General features: G+C 31.7%; 2 protein-coding genes across 2 annotated transcripts in view; one reads left to right on the top strand and one right to left on the bottom strand.

The window, feature by feature from the left end:
* Nucleotides 1–23,505, bottom strand: part of LOC130451610 (protein couch potato) — an 889,684-nt gene that overhangs the window by 762,395 nt on the left and 103,784 nt on the right. The gene's annotated exons all lie outside the window — the stretch shown is intronic.
* On the top strand, nucleotides 3,639–15,977 carry LOC130451597 (elongation of very long chain fatty acids protein 7-like). Its single transcript, XM_056790724.1, has 5 exons — nucleotides 3,639–3,799; nucleotides 7,510–7,697; nucleotides 10,232–10,351; nucleotides 14,510–14,752; nucleotides 15,673–15,977. The coding sequence occupies exons 1-5, from the start codon at nucleotides 3,739–3,741 to the stop codon at nucleotides 15,844–15,846; spliced, it is 786 nt and encodes a 261-aa protein (XP_056646702.1). The 5' UTR covers nucleotides 3,639–3,738; the 3' UTR covers nucleotides 15,847–15,977.

The raw sequence follows: 23,505 nt of genomic DNA, 5'->3' as shown, positions 1-23,505 counted from the left end.
GATATTATATTTATCTTTCAACATAACCTTCATTACGATCAACAGATAATAATCATTGATTATCCATTTGTGTCTTCATTGTCGTTAAAAAATCTTTTACCACGCAAGAGTTCTTCAAGTTTTGGATACAGCCGATAATCGCTTGAGGGCAAATCTGGAAAATGTGGCTTCAATAATCCAAAACCTAAATGAGCTATTTAAGCTATTGCATTGGTGTTATACCCATATTGGTTACCATAAATGTTAATGAAAGCACGTGAGCAAATTTGGAAAGAAATTTGCAGTCATCTTTTAACGCAGTATAGACAAGATACATAAAATTTTTACAAAATTGTTCATGTTCAACCCATAAAAACCATTGATTATCCGTACATGTCTTTATTGTCCTAAGAAAATCGATTACCACACAAGAGTTCTTGAAGTTTTGAAAACAGCCGATAATCGCTTGAGGTATGTTTGGAAAATGTGGAAGTGGTTTGAAAAATTAAAATCTAAGTGAGCTATTTAAGCTACTGCATTGGCGCTATACCCATATTCGTTACCACAAATGTTAATTAGTGAACTGGAAAAGAAATTTGCTGTCGTCTTTTAAAACAAAAAAAAATTGATAACTTTCCACTAATGGATCTCTAGCCATTATGTACAAAACAGAATGCAGAATATGGAGACAATTTTTTCATGATTATTCCGGCAGTGAGTAATTTACAATATGGGATAAGAGGCCACAATCTTCGATTATTTGTCTAAAAGCACGTGTCAAACTTGAAACAGAAGATATTGTTTAGGAGGGTTGTGAGGACTTCACGTATATGGTTGTCTACTAGATTTAAACTAACTATAACACTTTTTTAGTCATATAATACTGCAGATTCTCGTAATGTAATCAACTTATCTTTGTGGATTTGAGTAGGTTTCAAGTCTTTTAAACTCAAGTATCTAATTACTGCACGCCCGCTTTAACAGTTTCATATTTCTCAGGTATCTAGCGTGAGTCATCAAATGTCCTATGTCAGGTCTATCAGGGTATGGCAAAAATAATTCCTGTGTTTCAAATTGCTCTATAGAAATAGTCAACTTCATAGTTGACATGAGAAATTTTACGATTTACAGAGAAATCACACTCTGAATGTAACTTGTGATGAAAGTGAAGAGATGAAAGTCCGAGAATGTATCAAATAACTGAATGTGAATTTCGATGCTAGCTTCTTCACACATTTCCATGTGACGAAGCTATACGGTACCAAACAATCAATAAAATTCGGTTACAAGCTCTTGTAACTCAGGATGCAGTCCGACTTGGTTCTAGGAGCTGCTGTTATTTTAGAACTCCATTCAAGATTATCACAAGAATTAGTACCATCATTTTTTTACCGGTTTGCCTGTACTCAAATATTTGAGAGAGCATAATATTGGTTGTACTGTTCGAGAAAACCGTTTAGAGAATTGCAATTTGCCAAATTCGAAGGATATGAAAAATAAAGCGGTAAAAAGAGGGAAACTATGTCATTAAGCTTCAAAAGAAATTATGATCCCATCATAATAATGGATCTGATTGGATTTGTCGGTAATAAACAAGCAAAAAGTCAGGTCGATTGCCCAGCCGTCATCAATAAATACATTGGTGGGGTACACCGCTTTAACGACAATGTTCAGGATAGCAAAAGTGGTGGTTTTCTCAGTTTTCTTTTTGCTTATTATCAGCTTGTCAAAATACATGACTGATCAAAAGACAGTTCGAAAACAACTGGAACTAATTCCCGTAATTCTGCTTGTGGCGTACCTGTGCAAATAAGAGTACCTGCCTCGGTAAGGACCGCAGCAAGTTCGTACGATCACTCGGAAGTCTATTCTCAACAACGGACTAGAAACATCTAAAGTGTGCAGCTTTCACAAAGCATATTTTTTATAATTAGTTATATGTAATAAAGAATGGTGAAAATCGCGTGTGTCTCTTATCTCATCCAAATGTAGCTTAAGTATTCTATATGAAAATAAAATTCATTTTTCTTTCAACTTGGACATGGGAACTGAAGAGTTAAGAAGTAACATAGACTGATGTTGGTAAAAACTGATGTAAAAGTGATTCACATAATCATAGGAATAGTCAAATTTGGCGACAATTTCTGAATACCCTATTTGATGGTTTTAAATATTGAAAAATACTTTAGACTTTGAGTAGGAAGGTTTCCTTAATCTTTATAATGTACAACATAACAAAATTATTATTTATCTCTCCGTCAACAAAATTTCATACGTTTATTATAATCTTCCAATTGTAGATATTTCACTTTCGGGAAAAGAACCATTACCTAACAATTCTTCGCGAAATGGTCGTTACATCTTTTTATAAAGTCAAGTTGTTTTCTTCTAATTAAAAACCTTGTTGAGTAGCTCAATCAGTTGTCTTCCTAGCACTAGGAAACTCGAAATTTTCGAAAAAATCGTGATAATCATGTTTTTATTAGGATGTCTATAATCTGGACACTGTTGACGATACTTTTGAATAGAGACAGTAGCTAGCAGAAATTGTAATTTGCCTAACTCGAAGGACGTGAAAAAAATCCAAGAAGTAAAGTATGTCATAAAGCTTTAACCGATATTATAGCAGCTAAGTGACATAATATCCTCCCCATTGCATTTAACTGCCAGAGATTTGTTCCTATAATAAAAAACGAGCAAAAATTCAGATCGATTTCCCAGCCTTCATCAATATCTACAATAAGTACATTGTTGGGGTACACCGCTTCAACGACAGTGTTGAGGGCAGTAGCAGTTTTCTCAGTTTTCTTTTGAAATAAATTAAGTTTGTCAAAATGTATAACTGATCAAAAGACAGTTTGAAAACGACTGGACTCGACTTCAGGCGAAATGTGGTAACAGTCTGTGTCCCGTAATTCTACTTGTGGAGTACCTGTGCAGATAAGACTAGAAAAATGTGTGACAAATACAATATCGGTTTGCATCTAATGTATTGTTGCAGCTTTCACAATAGATAATTGTTATATTTTTTCATAATTGGTTATGGGTAATAAAAATTATTATAAAACTGAGGCTTTATTCCTAACTCAAAGGGGAAAAATTCGCGTGTGTCATTTTGAAACTTAACTATACTATAATACCCAATGTCATCTGCAGGTAACTCCTCCATAAAATAATGAGAGTAGTTCACTTATTTTCTATATTTTTCTTATCTCATCCAAATGTAGCTGAACTTCTATGAAAATAAAATACAATTTTCTTTCAACTTGGACACGGGGACTAAAGAGTTAAGAAGTAATATACACTTATGTTGGTAAAAACTGATATAACCTTAAAGTGATTTACATAATCATAGAAATAGCCAACTTTGGCGATAATTTCTGAATACCCTATTTCATGGTTTTAGGAGATGAAAATCTGAGATAATGTATCAACTGAATGAAAATAGGATTTTCATTCAAAAAACAAAATTAAGATTCATATCTAGAATAATCGGGAGTGATAGACAAGTTAAGAGATTTCAATATAAACCAAGTTTTTGACAAACTTTCTTAATAAGTTTTCAAACTAATAAACAGATTAATATTGTAACACAAAACTTGTGGCATTTTTAATTATATTACTACTTTTCATTCATACTATGTTAATTTTTAGAATATTTCATAAACAACAAATAGACAATAGATGACGATTTAATCAACTACTTCATAAGAGAGATTTCCAGAACAACAGTATTCATTTTACAACCAAACCTCAACTATGGCAGTTGCACTGAAGGGACTATATAATTTGTTTCAAACATCTTTCGAAGATCATAGGGGTAAGTGAATTTGATTTTTCTATACATAAATTCATATTCATATATTTAGTATTTTACAGAAAGAGAGGGGAGCAATACGCCAAATTGAAGGAGTGTATTACACACAAAATTATGTAAAAAAATTAATGATTTTATTCGATTTTCATTCGTTGACTAGATAAGGGTGGAAATAAAATCTCATATTTCGAAATTTGTTCAAAACCGTGATAATCATGTTTTTATTAGGATGTCTATGATCTGGACACTTTTGAATAGAGACAGTAGCTAGCAGAAATCATAAACGATACACCATAGTTGCATTTTCCTCGTTTGTTATTCAGATTGACACATTATTAGATCATTATAAGACGTAAATCAGTCAAGAGGGCATCGGGCTATTTGCGTGATACACTCCTGTATTTCGGTTTGTGTTTCTCCACTAATCAATAATTAATTCGATTTATAATGTTAATTTAGGGGTTTTTCAAATTTTTAGAATAACGAACATATTTCTAGAATATATTTTTATTCTATGTTCATTTTTTCCATTTTTTCTGGCAGATATAAATGTATTTAAAAGTGTAAGTATTATGACTTTCGGAAAATCTACTTGAACCAAAAGTCTGTTCAACGAATAGTGATTCAAGGGATGATCAGAAGATATTAGTAGAAATCCAATTATAGATAAATATAAAAATATGTTCTTATTTCCGTAAAAGACGGAAATTTACTCGAAATATCACAGAAATGGAGAAAGCTCTATACATCTGCAGGGTGTCCCCAACTTCGATTGCCACCACTCTAGGAGATATTTCTTGGGTCACATTATGCCTATTGGGATAGGAAACTTATACCCGCAAAGACTGTAAGAGAAAGGTTTACTCATAGACATCATCCTACTTATTCCATTTTTGCCAGTATTGATAGGAGATTAAGAGAAACAGGAAGTTTAAATATCAGAAGGAATAACACCGGACGATCTCGAAATACCCGTACAGCTAATTTTTGAATAAAATAGAGAACCAACCATCTTCAAGTATGAGATCCCTCAGTCAAAGTTTAAATACAAATAAGTACTCTGTATGAATAGTTGCGAATGAACAGTTATTGCATCCTTATGAATTCATAAAGGTACAAGATGTTTTAACAACAGATTTTGCGCCTCGCATGAAATTTTCTAATTGTACTTTGGACAACATATGGAAAATGATGATTTTTGTAACTTAATACTATTTATCGATGGGGCAACGTTTACTAGAAGTGGCATGTTCAATTCCCGAGTCATGCATATTAGCAAAAATTTTCTGTAAATGTATGGGCTGGAATAGTAGATGATTATTGAACGGAGAAATTTATTTGAAATTTTTACAGTATTACCAGTACTTCTGGGGTTTCAATAACAATCGATGACACAATTTGAAATTTATTATTAAAACTTCAACACCCTGTATCCCGGGAAGGATACGTTCGCGAATATAAGTTTCCTATCTCAATAGGCATAATGTTACCCAAGAAATTTCTTCTAGAGTGGTGACAGTCCAATTTAGTTCATATTCCAACCTATTGTATTAAATAGTTCATACACTATTGCCATTTATGTTCCAGAGGAAGGTTAGAGGTATTTTAAACATTTACATATACAATAAATACCTACTACTTTCCTAGCCATATGTCGCGATAGTTATTGAATTACATCTCCTGTAAAAACTGTGACATTGGTCGGTCTCCTAGGCAATGCATGTGTCTTAGATATGGATGAGTCGATTCTCGGACGGAAAAATTATTTTCAATCCAGTTTATATTGTTATCCAAGTGAAATTATCATATTTTAAAACATCATTTGTTAAAATATTTATCTTATTTTAGACAACAGGCCTCAGTACATTTATTGTGCCGACAAACTAGTTCCATATCGTCTTTGATATATTAGGTGTAGAGTGTATTTGAAATAACTTGGATACTGATTTGGATTTTTCCTTTCAACTGCCTAAAATATACAATTTATCAAACACTCCATTTATTAAAAAATGACTTATGACCTTTTAAGATTCGGCCACAGAATTTTCCATTCACCAAATTAGAATGTACATATACCAAAACTCGACCAATGAAGTATCTATGATCATAATACTTTCTTAACACCTTACTTTTTATTGTTCACTTATTCATTATCGGTTTTTCAATACATTATTGTTGATTTTCCGCTGCTTCTGCTAACTCCAATTAAGTTAAGTAAAATCAAAATCATAATTTTCAACTTATCATATGTCTAAGAGCCTACCAGTTACGAGGCTTCGGATAATCAAGTCCGAAATATAATTATTACTATTCTACCAGTAATGCAAAAACGATGAAACACATAATTATACTTTGAAACCATTTGTTTCCATTGAAATACAAACTCTACACAACTTCTTTGTAGGGTCATTGGAAATCTCGATAAAATTAAATTTTACCATATTTTTCATTTCACTTATGTGATTTCATGGAATACGAGATGAAATTCCTTAAAAAGGAAAAACAAATATTTTTTGGTAGTAGCGGCAAATACCCTACCTAGCATTAATATGCTATCTTCAATTCCGATTGAATTTTCATCTAAAACCTGGACAGTCAGAATATGAGATTTTACTGATTTATCCTATCGAAAAATGATAACGTATTCTAGAGTCAACATTCGTTGTTATTTATATTTATAAAAGAATAAAATATGGATTCTAAGCAATTGTTGAACACATGTGCTTCAAAAAAGAAATCTTTATTGTTTTATATTTATTCAACTAAAATGTTATCTTCAGACAGGGATTATGAACTTTTTTATTATAATTAAATGTGGGTATAGACTACGAAGATAGTCAAACAGGAATGTGTGATTCATACAATAAAAATATCTGAGAAATTACATTTCCTTGGGATTTATTATAGTCAAATTTGGAGAGCATAGTACAGTGGATGATTTATTTAATATTATCCAGCCTCAAGTCCTAGACGAAGATGTTGAATTGAATAAAAGTGGAATAAATAACATATCAGTTAAGGCTTCACTAAATTGGATGGATGGATTCTACCATCTCCTGTGAGCCGGCCACGTACAAGATAGAGAACATTTCCAACACCGTTACACCTGCAGAGTTGCATCTAACGGATTGATGAAAAACATTTTTTATTGGAAATACGTCCAACATTGAATTAATTCAAATGTTTTATCACGTTTCAACAATAATAATTTTATTATAAATTTTAAATAAAATTTAAAAATATGATATATTGGTATAACACTTTAGGTCTCATTGGTCAAATTTAAGCATCACTTAATTAACGATTATCAATCTTTTAGTAAAACAAGTATTTCGATCATTTCAAAGCGCTCGGTATCAATTCCTGGCAAATATTCGGAACATAATTACCAAGTGTTCAAATTGAGCACCATTTTCTGTCACATGTTAAAATATCAGGTGTATTACAACAAACCCGTTATCAACATTGTTACTCGATTTGTGCGTAATTTAGAGGTATAATTGTAAATTCGGTTAAAAACGTGATACTCCTTACACCTTAGGAAATAGATTTCAAATTAGAGATTTCACACTTTTGAATTTATAAACCTAGCGTCGTCCATTTCATGATAATTTTATCAATAGATACTTTTATTTTCGTTTTATTTCAGCTTGTGCCTAGTCGTAAGTAGTTGCGTCCATTATTCGATAAAAATTAACCTACTTTTATTATAGATCCAAGGAATGAAGACTTGTTTTGTTGTACATTCACCTTCATATGTACATTTATACCGGCATACTTCGCAATTGTCAAATATATTGGACCAGCCTTGATGAAAAACAGACAACCTTTCAACTTAAGGAATGTTTTAATTTTTTACAATTCTATTCAAATCATTTTAAATTTGTACATATTTTATCAGGTAAGTTATATCAGTTGATTAAAACAATAGTCGCTGTATATAATAGTTTTAAATAAATTCATATTCCACATTGGTTTGAATATGAAACATAATTAAAAAAATATGATGAATAAGGCAGTTATGAATGTGAGCATTACTCGATTATGCCACGTTTATAAATATTTCTATTTTACGATGTTTATAATCATTAGAGTGTATGCATTTCAAGTCAAGTTTATGTTAATTCAATGCCACTTGAATATAATAGTATCTACATTAATCAATGAAAAAGCCATTACTCGCGAATGGAAAATTAAACTTTTTCTGCAGTTATCAAAAGAAAAACAATATAAAGCTAATTTTTGTCAATGATAATCATAATAATTGCAGTTATTAAAGTAACAGATAAAACTTATTTACCAGCTATATTATAAATAGTACTTCATGCAGCAGTTGTACTTGTAATATTATTAACACTTTTGATAGTACAAATATTCTTAGTTAATGGCTTTCATTTAATTTTTTTCATTCTAGTTTGTTATTTGTATTGTCGTCAATACAAATTTCAGCAACTGTTGTTGATTTCTACATATTTCTAATGTCATTACACCCCCTCACGCAAATTTGTTTACTAATAACAGCTAACTTATTTATTTCATTTTGTCAGATTGTGTATCCACGTTGTTAATTCGAAAATAAATAGTTTAACAGGGCATGAGCTAATCGTAGTGGAAGATATCTTCTACTAATTTCTTGAAACTCACCTGATACTGTATTGTCGTTTTCATGACAAGTATATTGATGCAACAATTTCATTTTAATCGACAAAACAACGGAAGGATCCTATTGAACATTTGATTAATGCAAGTTGAGCGAAGGCTTTTATATTGTCTAGGAAGGCATGGATGGATGATTTGGTGCTACTTTGAAGAAATTCTTTCGATGTTAAAGTTTTAGTTTTTGTTGTTTTTTTTGTTCGATCGCCTTTGGACTCATTTTTTAGAACGCTTCGTTCAATTTTTTAGACGTATATTATTATCAATAATCAGTGTATTTTTTAGAATGGAGACTATACATACTTCACGTTTAATTTAGTAAGATAGAGGGGAGTGATAGAGGAAGTAGTGATACGTTTTCAGAAAAAAACGTGGTTTTGCGTTGACTGCCAATCCATATAATTCTTGTATGTAACATAATGCTTCTCCTTTCAATTGAAGATAGCAGATTCATTTTTGCTTGCGGCTAATTCCAATATGTCAAAAGGGAGAATCATACTAATCGTGTGCTCGAAACAAACAAAAATTCATAAAATGGTGCATTTGATAGGGTAAAAACAAATATCATTGCTAAAGCAGCCTCCAAAGAAAGGAGTCCTGATAAATTAACGATCTGGGCTTCTGCAGACGAAGCTCAGTGTTCATGAGCCACATCAAGTAGTTTTTGCAAATACTGCTCCACGTGGAATTATGTTGGACAGCTCGGAAGAGCATCTAGGTAGCCTTGTTATGCTCGAGAGGCGAGCTCCAAATGTATGAACAATACTCCAAAGGTACTAATCGGATCCTTGTAGAAGACAAGAATCTGTTGCACGGATATAGATCTTTAGTATTGAAGAGTACTCCAAGTTTTTGTAGAGCTGTCTTAGCTAATTCGGCCGCGTGACTTTTCCAGGACATTTTGCTTCTAACCTCAACACCCAACAAGCGAATTTGCGGTGATGGTGATAAATAGCAGCCTGAGTCTTTGCCGCATTGAATTTAATCAGACTGCTTCCACACCACACCAGAATCTTTCTGAGATCAGAATTTATGGTGTGCTATTTTCGGCTATACTGTAGATCAGGTTTGTAGTTTTCTCGACTAGTTCGTTGGTGTCCAGGACAAGATGTATCACTGAAAATACTAGCGTTGACTTCAAACCTTTCTGAGATATGTTCATCGATAGGGAATTCGATGGTTCGGTCTTTGAAAAATCTACTAAGACTGTTGTTAAGTAACGACGAGAAATTATACTTTTAATGAATCAAGAAGGTTGGCATGCCAAACCCTATCAAAAGCCTTTTATATGTCATGATGATTGACAATAATAAAACCGTAGTTTTAGTCTAGGCTACAACTCACAAAGGCATTCTATTGAACTTACTGGGGTATAGAAAAATGCTCTTATAAGAATCGTTTCGAAAGTAACAAAAAACCGTGACAGAAGCAAAAACAATCAGCGTCATCCTACTGGCTCAGCCTCAGTAAGCTCAAATCCTGGAATTAACTAGCTTAAAAGCTGCAATACGATAAAATTCCTAATCATTTGTTTATATATTTGACAAATTTAGTTCATCATTGAAATTTTTGAATTAGATATAATTGTATTTTGTGGTAACGACACCAAAAAATTCTCACTGAAGGATATCATATGAAAAGTATTTGCGGTTTCTGTTAAATACTACAGTTCTCGTACGAAGACTGGCCAGTATTAAATATATTTGAATATGTATTTTCTTGGTTCGTGAGAATGTCGACTTTGTTGAATGTTTATTTATCATTATCAATATTTTTTAGACCATTATAGTGTATCTAGGATCTCCAGATGTGATATGTATCCAAACTACCGAAGATAAAGTATTTTCAAAGTTGAGGAGAGACTACTTATACCTTAAAATGTTAGACTGCGTTGAAACCGTAAGTATTTTTGCAATTTTGTTATAATAGAGAAAAAATTAACGAATCCACCTTGATATAAATAATTTATCACCGGTTACAATCAAAACATTGTACTATACTTGACCAAAAACAAATAGATTTCACGGAAAAGAATAATTCAGTAGATGCCGCTACATTCATTTATTCCACTGTCCATTTATTGCCGTTTTTCCATTTCCTCTTCCCACTCCCAGTTTCTCTTTTGTATCTTCACATTATTCTTTAGTCTTTTTTTGGTTTTTATTTAAAATTCTGAATTTTCAGCTCATCTTATGATTGATACTATAGTCTCATTTCTACAATCATATCCTATACTTTTCTGTTCCAGTATTGATTGATCTAATTATGGTAGATATTTTTTTGTCACTTGCCTTGTCATCCATATTTTTGTCTACTGTTTTCAATTTTAAAATTATTTTATTCAATATTTATTTCCACAGGCTCTATTTCTCTATATAAAATCGTTGTATTCTGATGTTTTCATGCTATGGCTATCTTTTCCGATTCTTGCGCTTTTTATATTAAAACTGTTTTCAATTTCAAACAGTGTTTCAGTATATTGTCATTTACTCATTGATTTGTTCCTCTTTCTCAGATTTTTTCCTCATTACTTAAGTATTTGGTGTTTCTCTCATGATTCTTAGACAATTACCCATATCAAATAAGTGTGTGGAGATAAAAAATTTCTTACAAATTATTTTTTCAAATTTAATTATTTGCACTTCACTCTATGAAACAATAATTACTACATTATAATTTCACACATTTTATATAACTGTTTCAGCACGTTTCAGCAAGTCGGCTCGCTTTCCTAATTTTTGTTTTTTAAATAATGCATCAAATTATAATGAATAAATAGTTTAAGTGAAGTTGCTTCCGAACTATCAGAATAATTAATTCTACATTTCGTCAAAAACTTTCAGTTGGCATCAGTTGAAGCACATTAGGATCATTCTTAGACTTCTCAATAAACGGAATATTTAATTCAGCAAAAGCTCTAACAATGTACTTTGCATATTCAGTAGTTTCCTTATCTGATAAAACACAAAATTTCCTTTAGGATACTTTTTTATTATGAACTGCATTAATCCCGATTTAACGCACTTTTATTTATATATTTTGGTAGTTGTAAAATTTGCAACAAGACAACTGAAGAATGACAATGAAAACATATCGCCAACCATACCAATATTTTCGATTTGAACTTTTTATGTCTTTTGCCAGATACTTCTGAATTTACTATCTCGCGTTTCCGACAATAATGAGTCTTATTAATCGCCTGTTAAATCCCATCAAAAGTAAAATATGTCTCGTCGTCTATAATGATTTCCAAACCTTGAACGAGCGAAAACTCATTGTCATTGAAACATCTAAGTGCTGATTTTTTTCATTGTTGAACTATGTTCTTTTAGAATTTTGCTCGCATATTTCTTAAAGATTTTGTATTTTCTGCCCAATTTTCGCAAACTGACTACCAGTTTTTCGTGAGTCACCTCAACTAAAGCTTTTCTCTTTTTTTGGTATTTTTTTTCACTTTTCTGCCTGATTCTGACTATTCTTGAATCGAAATATCTGTTTTAACACGCCAACAGATATAGTGAATTGTTTTCCTGGCTAATCGCATTTCCAAAGTGATTATCCGTAAACGATTTCTTAAAATTTCGATTTTCATCATAAGACTTTGCAATTATTTCACGTCGTTTGTTTTCTTTCAGAGACAAAGACTTAATGTTTTTATTTGGAAGATTTGACAACTGACAAATTGGGAGAAACAATAACATTCTCATTCAAAGCCTAACATTCTCAGTCAAAGCCTAACATTCTCAGTCAACGTCTACTTCGATTGCTGAGCTTTATGATAATGTACGGATTTTTTATACCCACATCCTTATTAGACCATGGTGAAAGCCTTTAATATATTATATATAACAGCACAACAGGCCTTATAGGCCTAAGGCTTGGAGTCGCTCTACTGCTTTCCTCTATCTATTTTTGTTCATAGCTGCTACACGCCAGTTCTCTATTCTTTCTAAATCTTCTCTACATGCTTCCATCCATTTTTTCTCAGCTTGTCCATTCAGTACTTTTATCTCTACGTTTGTTCTTCTCCTCTATTCATTTTGCTCCTGCACTCCTCAGAAAATCCTCCTCAGTACCTTTCTCTCCCATATGTTCATTTTGTTTTCTTTTTTTTCTTCACGATCCAACACTCTCTGCCATACAGCATCGTTGGTTGTATAACTGCCTTGATCTTAATAGTCCTCCTAGGACTCAAAGGAGGATATTATGATAAAAATAAAAGGGCACATAGTTTATGGGCGATCTCAGGTCAGGAAATGAAAGGGGGTGAGTTTTTAAGGGTAAAAAACAGTCCTATGGAATAAATTCAAATAGGAAAGTTGTATGTAATGAGAAGATTTACAACTTTTGTTTTTTTTTTCGCTTTTAATTTTTTTTACGAACAAAAATTTTTTATACGAAATTTGACGATAACTTTTGTTAAGTCCCAAATATACTGTAATTTATTTGAATAGAAATATTCATTTTTTCACGTTATTTTGACATCGTAAAAGCACCCTAATTTTCGAACGAGAATTCTTCCGTCCGCTTCTTTAAAAATTCGGTGAAATTTTTATTCTTTGAAATCTCTACTTTTTGATGGTATGAAAAAATAGTACAATCACCATGGTACACTTTCGCCATCGTACACGGAAATAATTCGCCATCCCAAAATTCCATTATGTACAATTTTTAGATATTTATTGAAATTTTACATTTCAATCACTTATATTTATCAATGGAACATGAAATCTTACGTTTTTCATTTAATGAGAATGGAAAAATTTAATGAATAACTAATAATTGTTATACCCAAGTCAAGCGAACAAAAATCTCACCAACTTTTTAAAAAAGCAGATTTTTTGACGGAAGAATTTTTGTTCGAAATTTAGGTTGCTTTTTCGTATTTAATTCAAAATAACGTGAAAAAATACACATTTCAAAGCAAATAAATTACAGTGGGGTATATAAAGGTAACTTTCCTCAAAATTTCGTGAAAAAATATTTTTTGGAAAAGATTAAAATTATAAACGAAAAACTTGAGAAACATGTATTTTGAGATTGTGTGAATACCAAAGATGTAGATCTTTTATTACCTACAATTTAGCTATTTGACCTTTTTTCCATGAGACTTGCAGTTTTGCCAGAAATCAAGATAAACTATTTTTTACCCTTGAAAACTCACCCCGTTTTCTTCACCGACCTTAGATCGCCCGTAAATTATTTGTCCTTTTATTTTTATCATATTCTGCTCCTTTACTAATGTGTTTCTTCCTACTATTATTTTTTTTGGTTTCAAAAATGATCGGCCCTGGTCTATATATTCTTGTTTCTGTAATGAATTATTGTGGTTTTTTTCCTCTATTACATATCATTTTGAACTACTACATTTGCAAATTATATGTTTAAATGATTCATCTGAACCAGAATGAAATTTGAAGTTCTTCACTAAGCTTGCGAATAGTCATCCTCCTGGTGAAACAAACAATTTTGTTTGCTTCTTGCACATTCCAATTTATTTTCAAAGTCATTTTATGTTTTTCAACGAATATCCTTAAGCACACATTTTAGGAACGTTTTAGTGCAGCTAATAATTACATATCCACGATACATATTTTGTCACCTATCATTTCTACTTCTTATTGTACTGAATACATACTTTCCGAATAGACTGTGTGACAGCTAGTGACATAGTGACAATTAATTGTATTCGGCTATTGATATTAACGTGTAAACTAGTTACTCCAATCGTCCCCAAATATGAAAATCAACGAAATTGAAATCGGGGGATCTAGAAGGCTATGAAATAGGACCTTCACGTCTTGTGCACCTGTTGCCTTAGACATCAATTAGATGTTGTCTTTCTGCCAGTATAAAATAGGAAGATGTCTCATCATGCTGAAAATATGTCGCTTGGATAAAAACGTTCTCGTTGGCAAGCAAAAACGGCAAAATATTTTGTAGAAAGCCAGAATGGACCTGTTTTCTTAAGGGGTCACCCTGTACATTCCAACCTTACTCATAAATTTCAATATAAATTATTAAAAAATAATTTATCTCATTATATTTATTTTTCAGGTGTTTTTTGTACTTAGAAAAAGCTACAGGCAGATAAGTTTTCTACATTTATACCATCATAGTATGATATTGTTTGGAGCGTGGTGCGGAAATAGATACTATTGGGGAGATTCTGTTATCATTATTATTTTTCTGAATAGTTTCGTTCATACAGTTATGTTTGTCTATTACCTTCTGACGTCTTTAGATCCCGAATGGAAAAAAAGCTTAATATTGAAGAAAAACATCACTTTAATACAAATAGTAAGTAATTAGATATATAGTGTATCTTGTCGTATTGACAAATGAAATTAAGCTGAATATTTTTTTATTGACAAAATTCACGGTGTAGACTTGTTGAATCATTTTAAAACAGCTGAAAACACCATGGTTTCTTAGTAGAAGTATGATTGCTTTTTCAACATTTTGTGACAATCTTTAAACAAACAAAGGCCCCTAGTTGTTCAAAATATTGTAAAATATCAATGAGTGAACATAATAATACAAGGCTGACAACCATAAATGATCTCATCTGATTCTTCAGATGACATTATCGAAAGCCATAATATCGACTGGGAGACAAAAGAACTAATTGAGAGAAATGTGCTGTTGATTATAAAAAGTACATGGAAGGTCATTTTGATCAATACCTATCATATTACTCGATTGTTCGTCGTAGCAAGAAATGGGCGAAAAGTTGAGATCTTTTTTCTTCAATTGTGCGCCATTTAATGCTTCCAAAGTTTCCAAAGTATGTACTTTGTAATGATGTATTACGAAAATACATTTTAAAGTCACGACAATCTAGCAAATGATAAAATCGGATACCATGTATGTTTTTAAAAAAAATAACCAAATTTAAAACGCCGCAATGCTTAGCTAATTATTTTTCAGACAATGAATAGATAAGTATTTGAAAGCTCGGAATATATTAGAGTTGGTGTTTAATTTTGTCACATTCCCACTACGAAAACGCTCATAATCTAACTGGCAAAAACTCAATTCCAATACAAAGATTATAAGCGTTTTCGTAAAGGAATTGTTGCACCAAAGTGTACTAACTTAAATATATTCCAAGCTTCCGAATATTTCGAATTTATAGTTTGAGAAATAATTAGAAATCTTGATGTGGTTACACTCGGGAAACTCTTCCTCAGATCTAACAAAATTTTTATTTGTTTTAGGTTCAACTGAATATGATGTGGATATATTTCATCATAACACTTTTGAAACCAAATTGTGTTGGTAAGGTAGATACATTTGTAGCCTACTTATGGATTTTCAACAATATTTTTATGGTTATATTATTTATCCGCTTCTATATTAGAACTTACATCAACAACAAAAAAACAAAATAGAAAAATACAACAATTTATTTCTGATTATACAATTTTAGAATAAGTGTCTAATATTTAATAAATGTCCACGTTTCTTGTCTGATCTTGATGAGTAAGTTGAAATATATTAAGCGACTGAAATTATTTCTTGAATAAAAGTTCTCGATTTTTGTTATAGAATTTTAAAATAAAAACAATGATATAGGTATTTTATTTTTCTCCAAAACTACTAATTTTAGGAAAAAACTTTGGCAAATTGGCTGTAAAATTCATGAACATCTATCGGGAAGACTAACAAGGTATTAATCATGGCTCTAATAATTAAATTGGAATTTTGGTGATCATTAGTAGGCAACTATAATAACGCTCACAATTGTATACTCATACAATATCACAATCCGTGGAGTAGTATTGCTGACTCACATTTTTCTTACGTGGATTATGAAAATTTGAACTTTCTACTTCAACTAGAACTAGTGCAACCATCTAATACTCAACAAATTGTTTTTTGGTCGTATCAAAAATTTCAGTTTCAACTTCGGTCTTAGACAGTTTGGTTTTGAGTATTAATGCAGTAGAATAAGATTCCAAGACTCCAGACTCTCCTTTTCTTCTCATAGACAAAATTCTAATTATATATATTATATAATTATATATAATTTATCATATTGTGGAGCTATATATGTTTTTAATGTACAAAAATAAAATCAAATTACATGAAACTTCTGTAACGACTGTAATCGATTTTTCAACATTGACATTGACGAATTAAAAGGTTTGATATGATGAATTAGAAGGATACCAGACAAAAAAATTGAGAATATTTGAAAAACACCTACATATTATTTTGAAAATATACGGAAAATTTCACAAAATTCAAAATCTGAAAAAATATATACAAACTAATCATTCTGAATCATCTTTATAATCAGATAAACAATCTACTTTTTGAAAACACCCTCAAATGATTTTCGGTAGAAGGGCTTGCTTAATCACAAGTTAGAAGGAATTAGGAACATATTCGACAAATTAATATAGCTCGCAGTTACCTCATTGAATCCAATAGAAACTCTGCTTAACAAATAGTAAACTTGCGTTTTATACTTCTCAATTTCTCCGTAACTTCTTCTAAGTTTTATTGAAAAAATGAGTCCTGAAGCAACAAATGAAATTTTAATACCTCACCTATATAGATAAAAAGCGACCGCATTTGAAGATAACGAAAATGCAATTCCAACGCACCTTCTCACACTTCAGTGACTAAAATTCACGAATTGCACTGTTATTTCGTTTACCACCCACCGTGTTTACCAGACCTGACCCTCAGCGGCTCTTTCCTGTTTCATAACCTTCAAGTTTCCTTTGCAAGAGAGACATTTTCAACAGACGGAAACGTGATCGCATATAGAAACGACTATTTTGAGGAGAAAGATGGGATCTAAAATTTGGAAGGGTTAAAAGGGTTAAAGCAATATTTGTATATACCTGAAGGAGACTATGTTGAAAAATATTTTGGAAAAAAGTATCTTGTTTCTATCGTCTATATTGCGTTTATATAGTTTGTTCAGCAAGTAATATATTTCGTATTCACAACTGATATAAACTGATGTATCCACGTTTAGAATGAAATGAATATTTATAAAAGTTCTGTTTCTATCCAACGCATCGGAAAAAATTCATAAATATAGGTTTCTTCTAATGGAATTGTCAAGGGAGCAGGATAGTTTTCTGGGAGATCTTTGTACGCTGTCGCAAGCAGAGATAGGGAGGTTTCCTCGTAGACTCTAAGGAATGAGGCCGTCTCGTAGGAATGCAGGTTGCGAGAAGAGTGTTTTTAATAATGAAATTGTTTGATTCGATAGTGCAAATCACGTATCTGGCTTGTAGGTGGTTTCGGAGGCTCGAAATGAAAGTTATATAAATATCGATATGAAGGATGTTACTGGGACTGAAACATCTCTTGTAAAGAGATTACTTGAGAATAGACTCTTCTGAGAAGATGGTTAAATAAGGTGTAGTAGTAGTTTGATCGAGCGATTATAGGACGTTTCATCTCAATTTTCGTCCGAGTAACTTGATGAGACCCTCTCTTCTCCGCATTCTATCCAGTCGAGGAGCTGGATTATGAATGATAGGAGGCTAGTATGGATCATTGTGGGTTATGAGGGCGAATAGTTAGGATAAGTAATAACTGACTCTGACATTGAAAGAACGATTAGTAGTATAGGAATATATCAATTTTATCATCGGATATAATAATCGAATGGTCAGAAACTTTCTAGCAAGTCTAGCAAGATAGACCTAATCGAAAGTTTTCTTGGCATCCATGAAAACATAGGCGGTGCAGTGATGACGTTGTGACTAGAGTATTTAGGCTTGAGTCCGAATTGGAATTTCGGAATTTATGCTCGGTGCAGAATTCCCAGATTCCTTTCTCAATCAGATGTTCGGAGACGTTTTCCAGAATGCTGATGAGCGATATGGTGTGTTAAGCTTCAGGCTCGGTGTTTCTTCGCTGGTATGGGAATAAGAACCGTTTCTGAGCATCTCCAACATCGAAGAATGTACGAAAATGCCAAAGAGACGTTGAAAAGGCCACAGAGCTAGGAAAAGGCTACTTTAGACATGAAAAACTTTGCCTTGATTGATTGATTCTATCAGTAGTTTGAAAACGCGGTTCATGTTTTTATCTTATGTCTGGTAGGTACTGTATTTTCTATAGCAAAACTGTATGAAGAGAAAAAAATATCAACAAAATTGAAATCGAAGAAACATATTCTTACTAAATTGTTCACTCAAATCATTTTTTTAGCAAGAAAAGCTCATACCTTTACATGGTTCTTCCCAACAAGAGAAAGTTTTCAAATTTACTGGCTTAATACTAGCATTATTTAGTGATAAATATAATTACATAACAAATACTGCGAGCATAGTATGAGCCCCAATTTTCATTTCCTATATTAATGCAAAAAACATTTTATAATTTTTAAATACATGCGAACCAATAAAGGATGTTACTATGAATATAAATCAATGTATATTATCTCTCACCAAATTAACGTACCCAAGGTTTGGCTATTAAATTAAAAACTGATGATATTATGTATATTTATTTTTTATCACCGCCAATGTATAACTTTCCCCTATTCCTACATCTCTCCATGCGAATCTTCCATTGCTTGAAACATTGCAAGTCTTATCCTATCAGTTCCTTCAGGACGCGTGCCGCTTTTTCTTTCACATTTTCAACAGACTGAAATCTTGCCAGTTTTCATTTATCATATGTCAATTCCTATAGATTCAGCAGTAGATCGAACTTTTTGCATATTTTTATCCCTTTTTGACGTGGAAGAGCGATCCGAACATGAATCTCTTCATCTTCTCAGCCATCTTGAAAACTCTTAAGCTAATCCAAAAGAAAGGGATGCGACAATCATTATTTGCTATACACTCATTTCATGATAGTTCCAGTCTCAGTCTTTTCAAGTTTTATGTGAAATTTCACAACAATCTCTTCCACTATTTTTATGTCGAATATTTCTATGGCAAAATAAAAAACAAGCTCCTATACAAACAAAGCCACAAATACACTGGTTTATCTACAGACGCGGTAGACATCGTAGTCAAAAGATTAGGCTTCAGAAAAAACAGCTTACAGTCGGTAACCTTTGATGCATGCGTACTTTTTCTGTAGGAGTGCTGGACTCGTTACTTAGTAGCCGCACCTTACAACTATTGCAAATTACCTCTCCTATAATGTCCTTTGCGGATGCAAAGACGCAATATTTCTTGACCAAAAGCATGCACAGAAGCTCAGCCGATTGTTCCATTCAAGATTTCATACATGCAGCTTTATCGGTTTGGTGCCATTTTTGTGCTACTAATCTGCTGATATTACATTTTATTTTCCTTTTGACTTTTCCAAATGTGTCTTTATACATTCCCAACTAACTTTTTCATGTTTTCTCGTCTGATTCTATAGCGTAACTCATATTTCCCCCTTGTTCTATCCAGCCAGGACCTGACCCACCATCGCCTGGGTAAAGTAAATGGTAAAGTATGACGCATTTAGTCTTTGGAACCTTTTTGCCTTGATCAATGTGGTTATTGTGAAATAAGGAAAATTTTTCAAAACCAAAAAAGTTACAAATACACTTTTATCGATAGATTGACAAAAGTAGCAGATGATGAAAATATCCGCAACCCTCTACTCGTAGGCTTTTACGTAATGGTATTAATACTTTTATAGAATTTCGAATAGCATCAGACAGGATGTTATATTATTTATTTTTAATTCTTATATTTAAATATGCAATATTAGCCGGCAAAAGAAACCAATCTAATGGAGTTGATCTCGAGACTTTGATGACTATTCAGTTTTACGACGTTGTCAAATACGGCATTCTGCGATTATTTCATGATAATACAGTCTTAACAGTATTTTAGCTGAAGGTTTTCTCAACAAAATACTTCTTGGTATCTTTACATAAATGTATTTTCTGAGGACACTGCTTATAAGCTTCAATATCCAATGGGGGCTTTACAAACAAGAAAAGTAGCTTCATCCGAAAGGGATTTATGAAATGGGGACCGAATATATTCATCACATCGCTTCACCAAATACTCAGAAATTTATATACACCTCCCTTAATCGACATGTGGAGATGAGATATGTTTGCTAAAATATGTGGCTACCACTTACTAACAATCTCTTTGAAATGTGCTTTCTCGAATATTTTCTATTGAATAAAGTCAACGCTTTCACTTCGCATTCTTATCTCCTCATCTAAGTAATAACAAGATAACAATTTTTCTCCTGTTTTGAAGTTTACTTCTTAACAATTGAATGAAACTGAACATATATTATGTTCGTTTTTTTTTTGGAATACGTGAATTCCAATGAATTTTGAAGATGGTTTGAGTCTTGAACGTGGTAAATCAATAAAATTTGGTATTCTGCTTGCCAAAAATCCCCTGTTTTCAACATAAACTCATTTAGATTTGGAGACCAGCCAAGTACCTAGTATAGGAGATGCTAAGGTAATTTCCCCATCGATAGCACAGAAAGATATATTAAACTTTATGTTCCAATAACAATGAAAGTAGAAATGAAAAAGGTGAGTTGTTATTATCACGAGTTTTGCATCTAAGAAATTACAGTAAAAATATTACGTTGAACGTAAAATGAAAACATGCTTCAGAATGTTTCTCTGTTCTGTTAGAATGATAATTGTTCTTTGTATATGTTTGTATATGACATCTTAGAGATGAACCCCATTTCAAGTTTCACATTTCATTAATGTGCTACTGAAACTTTCGAATGCTCACTTCACCATGACTCTACCTTGCATTGATTTGAACTTCAAGTTTCTGCAATATACCGCACTTATCCTCTCGATGTAGTATTGGGTGATCTCCCAGACCAAGTGTTAAATTGCTTTTTTAGACGACGCCATCTGAGTTTTTTAATGTTTCAAACAATTTTCTTATTTCAAAAATATATCACATTCCAAACTATAATACAAAAATTTTCATAATGTTAGAATATATTTCTGTATTAAGTAAAAACTTTTAAGATTATTTTTCAATAATGAATAATAACCTAATATAATAATAATAACTTCTTAATCCGTATCTGCACTCACATATGAACGTAATAGAAATTTAGGGTATTATTTTACATTTCCAAATTCACTAATATAATCACACCGATTTTTAATGAAAATATTCAAAAGCACTTGAACTGTTCCAAACTAAAAACCCAAATATCAAAACATGAGAAAATCGTGAAGAAAACAGTGCCACTCTCTTGTTCTCTTGTTGTTATATAATTTATTATAATTTCATACCCGTTCCGTGAAATATGAGACTCTTTAGAATATTATTATCAAAACTATGAAATTATTCAATTCAATAATATTGTTGTTGACATATAAAAATATTTTATTTATTTCTTTGAGCGAATCATATTCAAATAAATAAACATACACACAAATATTCACCGCCCGCTTTAGCTTTTTTGCCGCCCCGGACAAGAAACAAATTGCCGCCCCATTAAACAATTTTTTTGTCAGAGCAAAAGTTTGAGACAAGTAAGATATTCAGAATAATTATTTCACAGAATTTTACCAGAACTTACGAAAAATAAGTTATAATATTTTTACATTTACTGGACTTAAGCTTTTGGTCTGCAATGCATATCTTTATTTGAGAATAATAATAGTATTAATAATTTATTTCATAAGATTGATACTATAACACAAAATTAACAATACATTGATACGAAACAGTACATATAAAAAAATATCTTTTCAATACTCCTAAACAAGTATATTTTACATTACTGCATGATAAAATAAATGAAAATTATATCATATGATTAAAAGGGAACAAAAGTAACATGCCTAAAGAAACTTGCTAAAATCACAAAAATAATTTTTTTCTCACTTTAAGTTCTGCAAAATTTTTTATTAGCCAAATCGTTAAGACGATTTTGCGTGGTAGTGGATTGTAAGAGTTTTTTTATTAATTTTAATTTACAAATTGTTTTTCCCACTTGATACAGTTACTGGTAAAGTAAGCAATTCTTGAGGCGACACTAAATTTAAAGTTGTAATTCATTTCAGTATTTCGTTTATACTTTACCTCTTCCCTCCCGTAAAGAGCTCTGAAATCCTTCCCCGTAAAGTGATAGAAAGTGAAAGATTATCTTAATGCTTCAATTATTATACTTAGTCTCTATGAAACACTTCCTTGCACCCTTTAAAGAAGTTATGCAATGTTTATTTTTCCCTACTTTTTGTGAAATATCAAATTTTGAATGCATTCAGCTCTGCATCATCTAAAATGAAATACCATTTTTCCACGTTTGTGAATATCCACTAGTGTAATCGATGAACAGTTTATGAGAAAAATTTTAGGGGAAAATCTACCTAAATATTCTAAAAGTATGTGATATTTGGGATTCCCTAATCTGAATATTCTCACACCTGATCAACGATACTCAGAAGTACAACATTATTTGCGAGGGTCTTGGAATTTGATAAATTAATTAGGTAGTATACAATGTACACTTGAGAAATGCATTTATGGCATTTATGTCATTTAATTTTCTTTCTCAAACCAAACGTTATTTTTGTGTTAAAGAAAATTTCAAACCAGCTGGATTATTGAACAAATCAATATATCTCCTACTATACGCCAACAATATAAATCAGACGATAAGTATGAAAGTTAAAATTGATTTGAAATTTTAATTAGTAGTTAGTCAGCTCAAAGTTTCACCATTCGATGTTCTCGATTGCTCTCAAACTTGGTGTAGAGAATTTTTTTATTATTAAAATTGAAAACTTTGCTGAATACCACCGAATGAATATAATTTAGTTAGCAGAAAAAAAAAGCTGTGAATATATAGAACGTTCAAATCTTCCGATTTGAGAACTTATTCGTAGAAGTTGAAAGCTTGAATCCAAATCTTTTGATCCTTTCATAATAACTGAAGAGTTAACCTTATAGTGTATCGATTGTATTGACACATTTATCTCAGTAAATAGGCGAGACAATCTATTCCAATACGACGTGACGCTCAATGATCTAAAAATAAAATTTCTTCCTTTATTTTGTTCCATTGTTTGTGAGTCCGCAATCTCACGCCACAATTTCAAAGTGAAGTTTGACTTA

This window comes from Diorhabda sublineata, chromosome 1, assembly GCF_026230105.1.
Source record: "Diorhabda sublineata isolate icDioSubl1.1 chromosome 1, icDioSubl1.1, whole genome shotgun sequence".
NCBI classification, from domain to species: Eukaryota; Metazoa; Arthropoda; class Insecta; order Coleoptera; family Chrysomelidae; genus Diorhabda; species Diorhabda sublineata.
The sequence above is the reverse complement of the archived record's forward strand: the minus strand, read 5'-3'. Positions and strand labels throughout refer to the sequence as shown.